At 44.0% G+C, this 16,275-nt stretch overlaps 8 protein-coding genes across 8 annotated transcripts; 2 read left to right on the top strand and 6 right to left on the bottom strand.

Moving 5' to 3' along the window:
* Positions 1 to 135: 135 nt before the first annotated feature.
* SAMD00019534_066910 (hypothetical protein) lies at positions 136 to 1,550 on the bottom strand (the record flags this gene model as incomplete). Its single annotated transcript, XM_012897803.1, has 3 exons — positions 136 to 952; positions 1,100 to 1,331; positions 1,442 to 1,550. 3 exons carry the CDS (start codon positions 1,548 to 1,550, stop codon positions 136 to 138), a joined length of 1,158 nt encoding a protein of 385 aa, XP_012753257.1.
* A 404-nt stretch (positions 1,551 to 1,954) lies between these two features.
* SAMD00019534_066900 (hypothetical protein) lies at positions 1,955 to 2,838 on the top strand (the record flags this gene model as incomplete). Its single annotated transcript, XM_012897802.1, has 4 exons — positions 1,955 to 2,029; positions 2,104 to 2,244; positions 2,312 to 2,534; positions 2,621 to 2,838. The coding sequence occupies 4 exons, from the start codon at positions 1,955 to 1,957 to the stop codon at positions 2,836 to 2,838; spliced, it is 657 nt and encodes a 218-aa protein (XP_012753256.1).
* Positions 2,839 to 2,960: 122 nt separating this feature from the next.
* Positions 2,961 to 5,323, bottom strand: SAMD00019534_066890 (hypothetical protein; the record flags this gene model as incomplete). Its single annotated transcript, XM_012897801.1, has 4 exons — positions 2,961 to 3,350; positions 3,427 to 4,313; positions 4,370 to 4,873; positions 4,972 to 5,323. 4 exons carry the CDS (start codon positions 5,321 to 5,323, stop codon positions 2,961 to 2,963), a joined length of 2,133 nt encoding a protein of 710 aa, XP_012753255.1.
* Positions 5,324 to 6,612: 1,289 nt separating this feature from the next.
* SAMD00019534_066880 (hypothetical protein) lies at positions 6,613 to 8,199 on the top strand (the record flags this gene model as incomplete). Its single annotated transcript, XM_012897800.1, has 3 exons — positions 6,613 to 7,372; positions 7,528 to 7,621; positions 7,689 to 8,199. 3 exons carry the CDS (start codon positions 6,613 to 6,615, stop codon positions 8,197 to 8,199), a joined length of 1,365 nt encoding a protein of 454 aa, XP_012753254.1.
* Positions 8,200 to 8,528: 329 nt separating this feature from the next.
* On the bottom strand, positions 8,529 to 11,040 carry SAMD00019534_066870 (hypothetical protein; the record flags this gene model as incomplete). The annotated part of the gene is made up of 5 exons (XM_012897799.1): positions 8,529 to 8,706; positions 8,796 to 9,822; positions 9,898 to 10,060; positions 10,132 to 10,420; positions 10,508 to 11,040. The coding sequence occupies 5 exons, from the start codon at positions 11,038 to 11,040 to the stop codon at positions 8,529 to 8,531; spliced, it is 2,190 nt and encodes a 729-aa protein (XP_012753253.1).
* Positions 11,041 to 11,535: 495 nt separating this feature from the next.
* Positions 11,536 to 12,398, bottom strand: SAMD00019534_066860 (hypothetical protein; the record flags this gene model as incomplete). Its single annotated transcript, XM_012897798.1, has 3 exons — positions 11,536 to 11,973; positions 12,049 to 12,105; positions 12,186 to 12,398. 3 exons carry the CDS (start codon positions 12,396 to 12,398, stop codon positions 11,536 to 11,538), a joined length of 708 nt encoding a protein of 235 aa, XP_012753252.1.
* A 770-nt stretch (positions 12,399 to 13,168) lies between these two features.
* On the bottom strand, positions 13,169 to 15,374 carry SAMD00019534_066850 (hypothetical protein; the record flags this gene model as incomplete). Its single annotated transcript, XM_012897797.1, has 4 exons — positions 13,169 to 14,837; positions 14,911 to 14,954; positions 15,040 to 15,236; positions 15,314 to 15,374. The coding sequence occupies 4 exons, from the start codon at positions 15,372 to 15,374 to the stop codon at positions 13,169 to 13,171; spliced, it is 1,971 nt and encodes a 656-aa protein (XP_012753251.1).
* A 288-nt stretch (positions 15,375 to 15,662) lies between these two features.
* On the bottom strand, positions 15,663 to 16,145 carry SAMD00019534_066840 (hypothetical protein; the record flags this gene model as incomplete). The annotated part of the gene is made up of 2 exons (XM_012897796.1): positions 15,663 to 15,900; positions 15,955 to 16,145. 2 exons carry the CDS (start codon positions 16,143 to 16,145, stop codon positions 15,663 to 15,665), a joined length of 429 nt encoding a protein of 142 aa, XP_012753250.1.
* Between the last annotated feature and the right edge of the window lie 130 nt (positions 16,146 to 16,275).

Genomic DNA, 16,275 nt, shown 5'->3' with positions numbered 1-16,275 from the left:
ATATGATCACACTCCATCCATCAATCATCCAATCATTCAATCTCAATCAATCAAATATATTATGTAACATAGGGTATTATAATACCAAGACAAGATAATGAATGAATGGTTCAGATAACAAACTTTGACAAGCATTTACTTGGTGTCCATGGCGTCGGTGGCTGGGGCAGCAGCAGCTGGTGCCTTGGCCTTCTTAGCAGCCTTGAGTGGCTTCTCAGCCAGCTCCTTGATGGCGGCGTCGAGCGAGAAGGTAGATGAGACGTGTGGAAGTGGGAAGTCGTTGGTGGTGAGCTTCTGGTTGCCAGAGGGGAGGACCAACACGGTGGTCTTGAACTGGACGACGAACTCGCCATCCCTCTCGTAGAGCACTGGGAAGGCGTTGAGCAGACGGTGAGTAAGACACTCGGACAGAGCGAGCTTGGCCTTTCTCTCGTCAGTCACCTGACGCAAGCTGAATGGCATGGAGGGGAAGCGGGTGTTGACCTCCTTCATGAAGTCCTTGGCCGACTGCAGCTTGACCATGTAGTTCTGGTTGACGTCGCGCTTGAAGATGGTGGTGCGGTCGTTGAGCTCCTTAACCTTGCCCTCGGCGGTCGAGATGACAATGTCGATGCAGTACACCTCATTCTCGGCAAACTCTGCGTTCTCGATCTTCTGGCCGACGGGCATCTTGTTGAAGATGACCTTCTCACCGTCCAAAACGAAGCGCTTGAGGTCGTGCGACAGGATACCCTGCACGGCGCTGACGTGGTAAGTGTCGGCGATCTTTTGAATGACATCAGTGACGTCCGAGGCCTTGTTGCCTGGTCTGATCATTCTGAGAGCACACTCCAATGCGTAGTAGGCGGCGCAGATGGCGTCGGCAACCTTTCCAGTGACTGGTTGAGTGGTTCCAACAATGTGTGTATAAGCTCCAAGGGCAATGTAACCATCAATGTGAGCTCCAAGGTCGCTATTATGAGGTTTGGTGTGATGTATTAGCTGTTTGTTCAGTCCCTGTTGTTTGGCTGTTGATGTCGCTGTTGTTGTTGCTGTTGCTGTTTGATCGAGAACTGTTGTGGACCAATCGATCAATCACAATGATGATGATGACACTTACATCTTGACAACATCGTTAGTCTTGAGAGTACGTGTGTCACCCTTGAGTGGGGAGAAGTGACCAACGCAGTTGTTGACAGAGATGGAAGTTGGGAAGGCAATTCCCTTCTCAAGTCCCTTACGCTTGGTGAAGGTCTTTGACAACTCAGTGGTGATGAGATCATCTCCAGCAGTGCAGACATCCAAAATGTTGGCGCCATCGACACACTTGGTAATGACATGCTTCAAAGCGACTGGATATCATCATTTGATTGTTTGATTGATTGATTGATTGATTGGGAAGAATGAGTACTCATTGGTTCATTCTTTCTTGTGCATGCATTCATTCGTGAAACACACATACGGTTAGCAATGACAGCAGCGGATTGGTAACAGGTGACAACCCATGGTGAGGTGAGATCCTCAATCTCCTCTTCTTCTGAATGCTCGGTCTCGTGGATGTTCTTTGACATTGTGTATCTGTATTATATTGATTGATTTAAAGTTGATTGATTGATGAATGAATGATTGTTAGAGGTTGAAGTTGATTGGGTATCCAAATTGAATGAGCTGATTCAGACAGATGGATTGATGGACACAGGGATACCTACATGGTGGATGGATGTGATGGATGGAAGGTGAAGTGATCAAGTATGTACGTAGTAGGGTGTTTGTATCCAGTATCGTCACGTGAGTGAAGGTGGTAGTGTGTGGGGGTAATCGATGGATGGTGTCGGACGAGCACTCGTTCATTCATTCACACTTATCAATGCTTTGTATGTTTTGATCTTGAACTTCATTATCGTTAACTTCTGATCACATGCTTGATAACATCGACATTAAACATACATAACATATATACATATACTTTAATACAATGAATACCATTGCCAATAAACTGATTACTAGATCATTGACAAGCACACCTCTGTTCAACAGATGCTTCACACAGGTATGTTGTTGTTTGTTGTCGATTAGTCAGCCCATCATACTTACATACTCACTCACCTCAACCTAACCTGCCAGACACTTCAATACAGCAAGAGATTCTATGAGTTGGATGCTGGTGATCTGAAAAGAGGTATACTCATAGAGCACAAGGGTAAACTGTTGGAGACTACAAAGGTCGAGCATCAAAAGGTGGCAATGAGAGGTGGTTTCATCTTGGTATGTATAGGTTGAAGATGATGATGTAGGCTGTGGATGCAGGACATTGACACAACATCATATGTAGGCCGACTTTAGGAATGCAATCGATGGTACAAAGATGTCTGTAAAGTTTAGAAGTGCAGAGACATTGGAGGGAGTAGAGTTGGAGAGATTGTACTACACGTTTGCTGAGAAGACCAAGGAAGGCTTGGTGTTCAAAGAGTCTGATGATGAGGAAGCTGAGCCACTGGTCGTCAAGGATACAAAGCAATTGGGTATCTATAGTCATTACATTGAGTACCTCCCAAGTATGTTATACATATAGTTGGTCAACTGTCATCATCTTCACCAGTCCCTAACACACGCATGCCGTACATATTGCACAACTCTACAGAGGACTCCCAATACAGCTTTCTCAACTACAATGACAAGGTACTTGACTTTAAGGGACCAACAGAGGTTGTGATGAAGGTACAGTCAATCAGTGATCTGAGCAACAGCAATGTGTTGCACTTTGCCAATGGAAGGAATGTCAAGGCACCATCTCACATCACTTCCGGTATCGACGTCTTGGTCAGACTGCCCGAAGAAGTGTTTGTCAACAGAGCATAAACATACATTCATCCAGTCATTCATTCATTCGATCTCTATCCAATGCAATATTAGGCAGGACATGGTTAACTAAACAAAGTCCCTTCTTGAGGTGAGTGTAGTAGTTTACTGCGTGATCGAAATCAGTTGACAACTGTGAATCCATCTATGCCATCTTCATCATCTGTCGTATTGTTACTACTGCTGTTGCTGTTGCTGTTGTTGTTGGCACCACCACTGACTACATTGCTGCTGCCACCGCCGACAAACTCTGACATTTGGTCGTGAAGGTTGTTGATGAACGAGTGCTCCAACTCCTCCTCAAAGTCGTTGAGATCGACATCATCGCTCTCCACCTGGTAGTCTGGACTGGTGTCACCGATCGACACGATCGGGAAGCCACTCTTCTCGACATCGCGTATCCTCTTGCAGAAATCTTCAAAGTCAGCTTCTGTTCGACAAAAGAATCCAATGGCCATCGATGGATCTAACTGAGATATCGACATCTTCTGAGGTATACAACAGTGATAGGTCTGTAATGATTGATTGATTGATTGGTTAGATGGCTGGCTGGATTGGGATAGGACTTTAAGGATATGATACACATACATCAGCAAAGGTAATGTCATTGGGATTGACAGTGTCATGAACAAAGTGAGGATCGAGGTAGAATAGACTGTCGTCTTGATGACCAACGAAATAGAATGATTGTTTGGGCTTGCCACCAATGATTCCAATGCTCTGAGGTATCTCTAGCATTGCCTTGATCTCTTGGAAGTAGACTTCATTGAGCTTCTCGACGCCCAGCTTGATGGGGATGAGTATGATGATGGACTTCCAGCGTGGTGGCTCAAATTCGTCGGGGCACGTCAGCGGGTCCTTAAAGGGCGCCGGGTTGCCATGATTGCCAATGTGCGATGACTCGTCGCCGCTCAGACTGCTGCTGTTCGACTTGATCGATGAGGGACTGGCGATCGTGCTGGCCAAGACCGGATGAGGGATGGCCTGTGACGATAGGTGCTGGCTGCCAGTGTCCATGGCAAACTCAGAGTCTGCGCCACTGATGCCACTCCAGTCGCCAGCACTCGTAATGAATGAGCTACTGATCACACTGCTCGTATCGACATATGAATTGTTGTTGCTGTGGCTGGCGGTGGCAGTGCATAGCTTTCGAACGTGATCCTTGTACACCACGCCATCAGATGGCACGTACATTGTTACGTCTCGCTTGATGGCGCTGTGTGACTTGACCAGATGTCTGAGGACGATGGCAATCTTTGTGGGCGAGAACCATTCCTCGATGTTCTTCCAGTCGTCGTCGGACTCGATGTCAAAGTCTTTCAGCTTGCTGTTGTGGTACTTTATGATGAGTTTGTTCTTATTTACAATTTGATGAATAGAGTATTGCGACTCCTTCGAAGGGCTGTCATAGAACCACGTCATGACTCTCCTATAGTTGGTATGTTGTCGATTCTTGTCCACATCAGGTATCCTCTCTTTAGCAAGCGTTAGTAAGTATACTTTGATCGATTGATTGAATGAATGATCATACCATTCTTGTAAAAGTACTTGAGCAATGCCCTAGCCAGCAGCATCTGACCGGTACGGACCATGCAACCCCAGCCAATGTCGGTGGTGATGGTCGTGTTGGCAAAGGGTAGGAAGTCCTTTCGATAACTTATCCATAGTATCGACTTAAAGTCGGCGACAAATCGATCAACATCATCCTTTGATGTAAAAGTAGTTGTGAGTTGATGACTGTTGTTATTATTGTTGTTGTTGTTGCTATTATTACACTTGTACTGATGTTGTTGTTGCTGCTGCTGCTGCTGTTGCTGGTTGTGCTGTGCCTGATTATTGTTGGATGGTTGGAAGAATGTACTTAGCCAGGCTGGTAGCTGTTGCTGTTGTTGTTGTTGCTGCTGCTGATGATCAGTGTTACTAATGTGTGGCTGAGGAGTGCGAGATTGCAAAGGAGGCACAGGGCTTGGGGAGCTGTAACATTGACCCATCATCCATAGAGGTGAGCTTGTGAAAGAGGGTGGACTTGAGGGATCTAGAGGTAGTAGTTGATTGATTGATTGATTGGTGTCAGGAGAGGGTGATGTCGTGACTGAGATGACGATGATGATGATGATGATGATTGACACAAACAGTTTCGATAAATATTATAGAATGATATCATAATCTTCTGCTTGCTACTCTTGTATATATCGAATATATTCTTCTTCTTCTCAGCGGCTACGGCCGCTGCAGCACTTGGCAAAGATCTTTGTAGTTGTTGCTGCTGCTGATTGGATTGACCATGATGATGGTGAAGTGGGGGCTGACTGCTGCTCAACTGAGCGAGTGACTTCAACTGTGCCTGTTGCATTCTCTGTTGCTTCTGCTTCGCCTGCAACACGTACTGCTGTTGCTGTCTGTCCAACTGAGGTTGCTGTATTTCCAACGATGGTACAATCTGTGGTTGTTTGTCCAACTGTGGCTGCTTCTGTACCTGATACATCAAGGCCGTTGGTGTTGATTGAGCACCTGACGAACACGACTGATGCTGGTGTTGGTGTTGGTGTTGGTCTTGTGTGAATTTGGATGTTGTGAACATTCTATCTATCTATGTAACTATTTCTTTTGTCTATTTATCTATCTAACTATCTCGGTCTTGTCTGACACGATTCTTCTTTCTTCTTCTTTCTTCTTCTTAAACTTATTATTCTCTACTTCTTCAGTGTTGCCTGGTGATGCTTCACTTGTAGTAGTAGGTAAACAACATGAAATGAACGTTTGTTATTGATAACTCAACAACAACTACCAACAACAACGAACATAAGATGATGTGGAATAGTGGAGGTGAGTGAAGTGAGTGAAGTGAGTGAAGTGAATAATTAATAGTTGTTGGATGACAGAGAGAGAATTGAATTGAATGAGTGGTGTGAGAGTTAATGAGTGAGTTGGTGAGCAGTTGAGTTAGGACACACACACGCGGAAGAGATAGAATTATTTGTATGTGTGAGTGAGCGTGGGAATGTGAGATGACTACTGTGTGGGTTGTTCTGGGGTTAGTGAGATTGTGGGTTCTTTGTGTGTGAATCAAGAAAGTTTGTGACACTCACTTTTTGTCGACATTTATTACTTTTTGATTTTTATTAACCCATAGATTGGTGCATTCCTGGGCAAAACACTTCAAAAGGGAAGTAGTTTTGATGGGAACACTTGTAATTTAATGACCTGATTGTCACCTTCACACAAGTCCGTGGAGTGGAAAGAGAAGTTGACAGAGGAAGAGGTAATTATTATCGCAATACACCTGTGGGCCATGAATGACATGTGACGTGCGGAGTGTCCACCCATCCAACCATCGGCAAACCTTATTGGGTATACAAGTATGCAAACATGTCAATTGAATATTTGATTGATTGAACGACTGACTGACTGACTGATTGATTGAGGACTTCGGACATAACATCGTATCCATATAGATTCCAATCAACTTGTTCGACGCACATATATTAGCTTGGCTTGACTGGTTCGTTCGAGCAAAGCGACAGGATGTCACTCGATTGAATCTCCTTCAATACATCAAGTTGGTCAACCACTGGAAAGGGCACCATTGTCGCATTTGTCTTCCAAGGTTTCCTGGATTTGTCATTGTAGGTTTCTTAGGACTTACAAAATTAAAGCAAGCCGACTTCAAGTTGCCTCATTATCTTCAACTCTGATCAAATATATTACTTGGACCATAATGTATCATTCATCATCAACGTTATTCCTATTATTTGTATTAATACATCATCGCGAATGTACTTATCATCATCAACAACATTGCAACAGAGGTTCAGCTTTGCTTTGATCGTTGTCATTTTTGTTGGACCTTTGGTGCAACAACACGATTATGGACAGGTTCAAGCACATCAACAGGAGGACGGTGTCACAGAGTGCTTCTCCATCGACACACCCACCTTTCCATTGAATACCATCCAAGTGATCAGCGTGACCAATCTCACAGCACCTTACACGATCAAGGCCGCCTCGCTGTCTTTCGTCAACGTTCCCGTTCCCTATGGCATCAACCAATGGACTGTGATGTTTGGCTACTCGATGCTCAACTCATTCTATTCAATCGTTGGCACGGCCTTTGAAACAGAGGTTCATTATTATGACGTTGTCTTTGATGTCCCAGCTGATGGCGTCGCCGAGATCATGTTTATCACTCTCCAATCCACTGGCATGAACATGACAGGAACAATCTGCACGACTCAACTGTCATCTGACGATCTCGATATCGATCAGGCATTCACAATTGAACCAAGTCACGACCAGGCCTCAAGTGCTTCTCAACGATCATCCAGACCCGTTCCGACATTCTTGAGCATACTCACTTGCGACAACCAATTCGTCTCATACAATGTCAGTACCGGCAAAGTGATTCACCATAATTACATCAACAACGACACTTTCAACACATGCAACAACCTCACTTCAATGTTCATCAACCAACAAGATGAGGCCTGCTTCCTCACAACCCTTGGAGATCTCTATGGTTATGACCCAAGTGCATGTATATTATATTCTCAACTCTATCTAAGCTCATTGACTAACCTTCCACCCTCTCACTCGTTCAATCACTGACGTTCAGACCAACTCGGCAACACTGCTTCCATCCACTGCCGAAGTGTACCCGACCTACACCGTGGGAACTATTCTATGAACCAGTTGGCAATGTGGCCTATCTTCCAGCACTGGGTTACTTCTTCATGCTCGAGAACAATCCAATCATCTATCAATATGATTACAAACGAAACATGACGTACGTGAGCCCATCCACATGATCATTCATCAATCTAACCAATCTCACTCAATCGCCACTCACTCAGGAACACATTCTGGTTGCCATCATTTGCCACTGAGTTCATCATGGGTCAAGGACTGACAGATGATGGATGCCTGTTTGGAATGGCACAGTTCAGATCCAACATGTCGATGAATCGAATCATGAAGTTCTCACCATCTGAGAGGACAGTGGAGTTCTTTGACATCCCAGTCAGTTATCTGAATGGCTTCCAGGATGGAGTTTGGGCAATGTTCACCTATAACAACACACCTTACTTTGGAGCAGCTCGCAACAATGATTATGCCTACTCGATTCTTAAAGCTGATCTTGAACAGTTGACCATCACAGAGGTCTATGTGAGTTCTCTCCTAGCGTTCCCAGACCTTGACAGCTGCCCTCCATTCACTTATGACGTGAATGGTTATGTCATCATGCTTGGATATGGTGCAGGACTCTACTATGAGCGAGTTGACTTGGAGACTTTGGAATCATTCAACACGACACTTCCATTCAGTCTGAACAATGACGTCATCGCCTTTGTTGCTTCCCACTAACTACCCATATAAGAATAGAGCATCCTATGGGAACATCACATCAATGGAAGATGTCTTTTGATCAACCAACTACTTATTGTCGCTTTTGTCATTGAAAAGAAACCAGATTCAATTTTAAAGGAAGGATAGCATCAGTCTTCATGTTGCCTCATTATCCTCAACTATGATCAACTCTATCAAATATTATATTGGACGATGTATGAAGTAATAATAACAACCTCCAATCACCTCTTGTGAATGTTTGAAGTAACATATATGAAGATGCCGGCTTATGCCTAACAGCCAGCAACAGAAGTGTAGTCAGCCAGACAACACTACTGCTGAGAGTTTTATGATGGAGTAAAGAAGAATACAAAGACAATGATTAGATATACAATACAAAGTGTCGATCCAATGAAATAGTTTGTCTTTCCATTGGCGAACACCAGGTTCATAATCACTGCTCCAAGGAACACTGCATAGAAGTCAATGATGGGGAATATTAGATTGAATGATCCATGTCCAGTACTATAAGTATATATTGATGAGAGGAATGAATGTCAGTTGAGGAATCCGTGCACTTGGCGGGAGGAAGGGAGGAGGGATGCGACACTTACAATTGGCTCATGATTGCCGATATGAATACAAGGACTGGAATTTGGAAGAGAGTGATTTGGACTGATCCACAGGCACCAATCTCAAGCGCGAGAGGCATGTTGTTGTGCAGGGCAAACTGAACGGCATTGAGATACTCGGCAGCGGTGGGAACAATGCCAAGAATGGTGATGCCGAGGAACTCGGGTGTAAGATGGAATGTCGTGACGACAGGATCGATCGTGTCCACAAGCTTCTCACTGATCAACGCAAACATTGTTGTGCATACACAGAGAATGACGATGCACTGTGATCTAGACCATTCGGACTCGCCTTCAGACTCTGCGTCGCCACCGTGTGAGTGGCCGTGCGAACTGCCGCCAGCCTCGCCCTTCTTCTCGTCGACGTGCAAGATATGAGTGTGGGTCTTCAATGTGAACAGCAGTCCGATGAAGTAGGCGATGGGCAGCACAGCGGACACGGCATATTGGACAGCACGTGCCTTCTGGGTCCATACGGGATCGTCCTGGATGTCGTTCTGGACGTACTCGCACACACTACACGTGACGTTGCCAACGATGTCTGAGCACTGGCTGCAGTTTAGTTGATAGTTGCCGTAGGTCTTGTAGAGGATGGTTGGCGCAAAGATGCCGACAATGGCCACCATCAGCAAAACAGTGTTGACACCCATCACTGTGTGATTGAATCGCTGCTCCTTGTGCTTGATGCCTCCAACGACCATTGCCAAGCCGGGCACGAGAAGCATGGCGCCAAGCAATGAGCCAGTGACGGCTGAGCGCGCAACCTCCACCTGTCCATTGCTGAGTGACACCACGTAGAGAATGAGCTCGATGATTGATCCAAAGCTTGCATTGATAAGTGCACCAACTGCAAAACTGGTTTGCGCAGACAGTGTGGCAATGGCCTTGCAGTTGTAATAGGACAGAGGGACTGTAGACAGTACACAGCAAAGGAAGATTACCAGTGGATGAATGTGATGCTCCAAGAAGAATCCAAAGATAAGTGACAGAACAACGAATGGAAGAAGGTCTAGACATGTTTCATTGATTGATTGTTAGATACACATTGATCATTGATTGATTGAATGAATGATGATGTACTTACTGACCAAACAGACATTCATTCCATTGATACTGAACTTGTAGTATTGGAAGTTGATGGCTTCGACTGGATAGGCAAGGATGATGCAGTCTGTGCGTGGGATGTGTTGTTCCACCCTCAAGCTAAGTGGATCACTTAAGAGGTTCTTCAATATTCTCAAGTGCATCTATGAATGAGGTAGGTAGGTTTGTTAGTATGAATGGATTGAGTGAATGAATGATCGATGGATCGACATACTTTGGAGGTTGGTATCATAACAACAACGAACCAAGACATCATCATGGCAAAGCCTTCAAAGATGATGATGATTGGTGCAGCAATGATGTAGAAGAGGACGGCGCCAATCTTCAATGATATGGAGGGAGGTGGGGAGTGTGATGGCTTGGCCTTGAGTGGCTGCTTTTCACTGTCGTTGTTCAGACGGCTAGAGTACAAAGTCTTTTGAAGATATCTTCCAAAGGGCCACAATACAAAGTCTTTCAAAGTCCAAGTGATCTTGGCATATGGTACACCGAAATATGTAATACTGTATGTAGTATGATGTATGATGTTGTTAGGGATTGGCTCGTCCAATGGATGATGGACTCATCGTTGAAGATATACATATACATACAATAGTAATATACTAACAAGAGCGTAGACGAGATAGAGTATGACTCCAAAGAAGATGGTGTAGACATAGTTGCCAATGGAGTTTACACCTTGTTCAATGACTGGGTTCTCGGTGTAGAGACGACGGACTTCAGGCGAACGATCCTCAAGCCTCTTCTTGGAGATCTTGCTCTTGAATGGACGGAAACCAAACATGTGATTCTGGATCATGTGTTTGGCCTCGAGCGCATTGGTACCTGCAGGGATGCCAAGGTCCTCATAGGTCATTGGCTGATCGGGTACAGTTTGGAATAGTGATACACGTTTTGATGTGTTGTTGTTGTTGGTGGCAATGTTGACGCCTGTACCACCATTGTTATTATTATTGTTGTTATTGTTGTTGTAGTTACTACTGCTACCACTGCCACTGTTACTTCCGCCAATGTCCTTGTTGTTATTGATGATGTGATTGTCATGTATTGGATTATAGACATATGAAGAGTCCTCTAACTCTCTCTCATCCTTTGAGAGTAGGTTGATGTTGGACGACGACATTGATATGTGCTCAATCAGTCCTTCCTGTTCTATACTACTTGTTATGAGTTACTCTTGATTGTGTGTTTAAGTGTGTATGATTGATTGATAAAAGTGATACTTGGCGTCACGAATCAAAAGTGATCGGAGAAGGGTCCTTGGACGAATCACCTCGAGTTGGACCAATCCCACCCACATTCCAAAATAATTAAAATTAATCAGGAAATATCCTTTGAATTATTATTCTGTGGTGCGCAAAGAACAAGATCTTTTGGTTGTTGTCAATGCCAAGATCACCAACCACATTTAATGATGATCACTGCGGCCAATAATTTAAATTGATTACATGTATACTTTGAGGGTGCCATCAACAACATTGATTTGGGTTATTTTGGTTCCAATTGATTGATTGATTGATGGTCTTGTTGGTGGTCGTGAAGTAGGTGATCTGATAGGAGATTTGAGATACACATGTACATTGGAGGTTCCAAGAACTTGGTTTGAAACAAACAGTTCTCAGTCCTTGTAGGATGGATCAATGCGATCGATTACTCTAATCATGTAATCAAACTCTTTGACTCCGAATCCAACCTTGGTGAAGCCAGAGGAGACGTTGCGGGCTTGATAACGAGTGTCGGCGGCGGGCTTCTGCAACTTACTAATGTCACCACCCACTGCTGACAGAGTCCTAACCTGGATCTCACAAGCCTTTACCAGAAGGAACAGACGGAACATTGCCTCTTGAACAGTTGTGCCACACGTCAGAATTCCATGGTTTCTTAGGAATAGGTTCATTGAAGTGTTGCCAAGATCCTTCTGGATTCTTGCCTCTTCCTCTTCGTTCACAGAGATGCCCTCGTAGTCATGATAGGATATCTCACCACAGATCATAGTGTTCTGACACAGATCTTCGATCAGGCCCTCCTTCATTGACGCCACGGCAACAGTATCACTCTGATGAATATGCATCGTTGCATAGATATCATGTCTATGCTTATGAATTGCACCATGAATAACATATCCAGTTACATTAATACCATATTCAGTTGTACCTGGATCAACAATATTGCCAGAGTGAAGATCAATCTTTCGTAATGATGATGAAGTTAGAGATGATTGTGAGTGAACGAATGAATGAAGGAATGAATGGAAATGATTGATATTACCTTGACAAGACTTGATGCTGTTATCTCTTCGAAACCAAGACCAAAGGGATTCAAGAGAATGAAATCAGTGCCAGGTATTCTTGCGGTTAAGTGATTATAAACAAGTTCCGACCAACCATAGTGAGCCACCATTCTATAAGCAGCAGCCAACTCTATTCTTGTCTTTCTCTCCATATCACTCCATTGTTCCTTTGGTACTGGTTTGGTATCCATCCTTATAAGTTTAGAGTTTAATAGTATAAGTATATAAGAGACTGTTATTACTACTTAAAGGTTGTGGTGAATGAATGAATGATGATTGTTGTGTTGTGTTTAGCTCCCTTTTCATCACAACAACTCATTCATTCATTCATTCACACGACGAACACACAACACAGTTACAACAACAAATAATGCTTAAAACAATAACAATTACCATGAATGGCTATAGAAGCCTTATTAAGACAGGATCATATTCGTCATCTTACTTATATATGACGTCATGTAAATGTATGTACATACAACAATACTATTCAGTCACCAACCAATCACTTACAGTACAATACAATACAATGTATAGTATCAATGAGACATTATAATACAAATACAAGAGCAACTAGAAAGGATTGGAAAATAGCAGATAGTAACTCTTTAGATAATAAGGAATCGTCAGAGGAAGATGATGAGTTTAGTAGGGAGATTATGGAGAGATTGAATAACTTGAGAAAGTCTGCTCCTAATCTACATGATATGGAATCAAACATCGATGACCTCTACACTGCCAAGCAAGCACAGGCCACTAAACAACACGAAGGTTTCGAGATCAATGGAAGGACACAAGCAAGACCAATACCAATGAGTCAAGTGGAGGTTGTTCGAGCAAGTGACTACTAAACTACCTACGATAAGATAAACTTAATACAACGAGATAGATCGATCATTTATTTGTACAAATAACTTTAACAAGCTAAAGCTGCTAAACGTCGACTGGCATAAGAGATCGATCACTTCTTTGCCTTGCGGACATTCATGGACTTCATGTTGAACAATACATTGGCAGTCTCATCACTTCTGTTCAACTTGCGTCTCTCATAACGCTCTGGACGGTGCTCTTCCTCTTCATCATCACTGCCACCTCCCGACTCCTTCTGGATGGCGGTGGTCAGATGTGTTTCGAGCATCTGGGCCTGGTTCAACCAAACACCAGCGTCTTGGTCCACTGTGCTTGGTGCACTGTGTGTTTGCTTCTTCTTGGTGGCCACACGGTTCAACAGGTTGGCTGTCTGCATGTTCTTTGCTCTCGACTGATTGTAATCGCCCTTTGATGCGATCTTTGATGTCGTCTGAACCATGTTGACGCCCAGTGCATCAATGTTGGCGTGCTCGTCGGCCAGCTCCTGATTGGATGTTGTCTCCTGAGTCATCGTCATCACACGAACACACTTCATTCCGCTCATTGTCGTATAGCTGATCTGCAGCTGGAATGGAATTGACTTGAGTGCAGGGTCCAGCTTCTTGTTTGGCATCATGCCATATTCGAATGAGACAACTGTGTCCTCGTTGACGTTGCCAATCTCCTTGTGGATATGGCTCTCATTAGTTGATGGATTGGATGGGTCTGAGATGTACAGTCCTCTGTGCAGCTTGACTTGGATGGCGACATTTGTAGCCAGGACGGGCAGTGAGAGCACCGACTTGAACTCCTCCTGCATCTTCAGTGGATCGACAATGTCGACGGTGCCGCTGGTCAGCTCGGACAAAAGACCGATCTGCTCGAGCTTGGTGTCTGTGCCCTTGATGGTCAGCACAGAGATGGTTGTGCCATTTTTCTGGGCAATAGCACCAATCGACTCATAGAATGTGTTGTCCGTGCTGTTCTCCACCGAGCCAATACCAATGTTGCTTAGACCATCTGTTGCCAGTACGATCTTGGAGCCTGGCACCTTGGACGCCATTCCGACACACACGGTGATGGCTGGTCCCAGTGCTGTGCTGCCCTCGGCGTCCAACTCAAACACCTTCTTGACCAGCGCCTGTCTGGTCTTTGAGATGGGCGAGTTCATCTTGTAGCTTGAGCCAGCCTCGAGCAGCTGATCCATGTTGTCCAACTTGTCTCCAGTGACAACGATGGGGCTTTGTGATCCATCGCCGACAATGTTAACTGATCCATTGAATGCTACGATGGCTACACGTCTGCCTGGCGAAGCCTCCTCCAGTGCCTGCAACTGCTCCTCAATACCGTATTGCACACATTGAAGACGTGATACGTATCTGCTTGTGTTCTTCTCGCCCTTGCCAGCACGTAGCTTGAGCTCCTTGGGGACCTCTGAAGTGCACTGCATACTGCCACTGATGTCCACACAGAATATGACCATTGAATCGTCGCCACTTGTTGGCTTGGAGCTGACTGGTGCTGGCTCAATGATATAGTCGACCATGTTTGACTTTGGTATCTCCTCCTCTGACATGGTGAACGTTGTGATCTCTCCACAGAACTCGCATGTCCACTTGCCACCAGATACACCACCTGCAGTTGGCACGTTTGGAACAGTCTTACCATCACTTGTCTTTACTTGTTTGAAGTTGTTGATGTTACTGTAGATAACCTTGCATCCTTTACAATAAAGTGGATCACCAGTGGCAACAGTTGGATCACTTGACAGTGTTCCCAGACTATATGATTGATTGATTTAGTGTTTGTTAGTTAAGTATTTACTTTGTACATGTGGACTAGATATGCACATACTTTATGTTCAGTACATTGGTGTTGGCCTTCTTTACTAGTTTCCTCTGTTGGTGAGCAATAGATTGGATTGGTTTGTAAGAATGTTAACATTCTTCAGACAAAGGGATACATTGACTAAGTCATACATACAGATACAATCTTTTTGGATACGTTTGATGTTGATGTTGGAGGCATTGGAGGAGCAGGTGGAGCTGAGGAGACTGAGCTACCTTTTGAAGAGGAACTACCTCTTCCAAAGATTGAAGAGAGTAGACCAGACCTGGTAGGAGGGGCAGGTGGTGCTGGTGCTGCTGCAGGAGCTTCATTCAGCTGATGAATATCATTATCTATAATTATATATAAGAGGTAAGGTCAATATAACAATAATTGGATTCCAATCAAGGATTTATTCATTCATTCATACCAATATCCATCTCCTCGTATTCATCATCACCTATATAGGCATATTTGCTTGCTTGTTCCATCTTTTATTATATGTATGTATATATATGTATAAGTAAATATTTATTATCTCTGTATAAGTTATTTAATATAAATAGAATTAGTCTATCTTAATGTTGATAATATCTGTTCATTTTTTGAAACAGCCCATCTCTTGCAAGGTCAGGTGATTTACTTGTTTTTTTCTTGTGTGACCTCGATCACACCCACCTGAGGTAACAAGAATTTCGGGGGGTAATTTCTTTATGGGTCAAATTCATAGGACAATGACTGATAGATAGACATAAACGGGTAATAATTGTTGTTGTTTATTACAAACCAAAGAAGTTCTTGATGTTGCGCATGATGTTGGGTCTATCTGTCACCATTTGGCTTGATGATGACTGGGTTGTAGACTCAGTGTGAGTGATTGTGTTGGTTCCATGGCTGTTTTGGATATTCATGGTATTGTTGTTGACCTGGAGGTTGTTCTGGATCATTGTGATGGCCGGCTGTGAACCAGCGCCTGTGGCCTTGATTGTTACATCGTATTGCACATTTACAAGTCCACTGGCGATATGTTAGAGTTATTTGAATTAAGAATGAATGAATGTGTAAACATACCTTGTTTCCTTGGATGTGATCAGGTTGCCAGTGGACTTCTTGTCGCGCAGCACTACTGTCCTTTGCTTCTTGGTCAATTTCTCTGGATCAATGATGGCCAGGTCCTTGGATTGCTGGGCAACGAGGGCCTTGGAGGACCTCTTACGCTTCTTTGGCACAAATCGCTTGTCTCTTGGTTGGGTAGGGACCATTCGATCAGACCAGACTTTACCCATGCTTGCATGACATTGGATTGACAGGCACTCTTGTCCCAAGCATAATGGGTCAGTGAGAGATAGTGCTCGGGCTTGACTTTGAACTTTGGATTGGCATGTATCTCTT

This window comes from Acytostelium subglobosum, assembly GCF_000787575.1.
Source record: "Acytostelium subglobosum LB1 DNA, scaffold: scaffold13, whole genome shotgun sequence".
In the NCBI taxonomy this organism is placed as follows: domain Eukaryota; phylum Evosea; class Eumycetozoa; order Acytosteliales; family Acytosteliaceae; genus Acytostelium; species Acytostelium subglobosum.
Note: the sequence above shows the minus strand (reverse complement) of the source record. Positions and strands in the feature narration are given on the sequence as shown.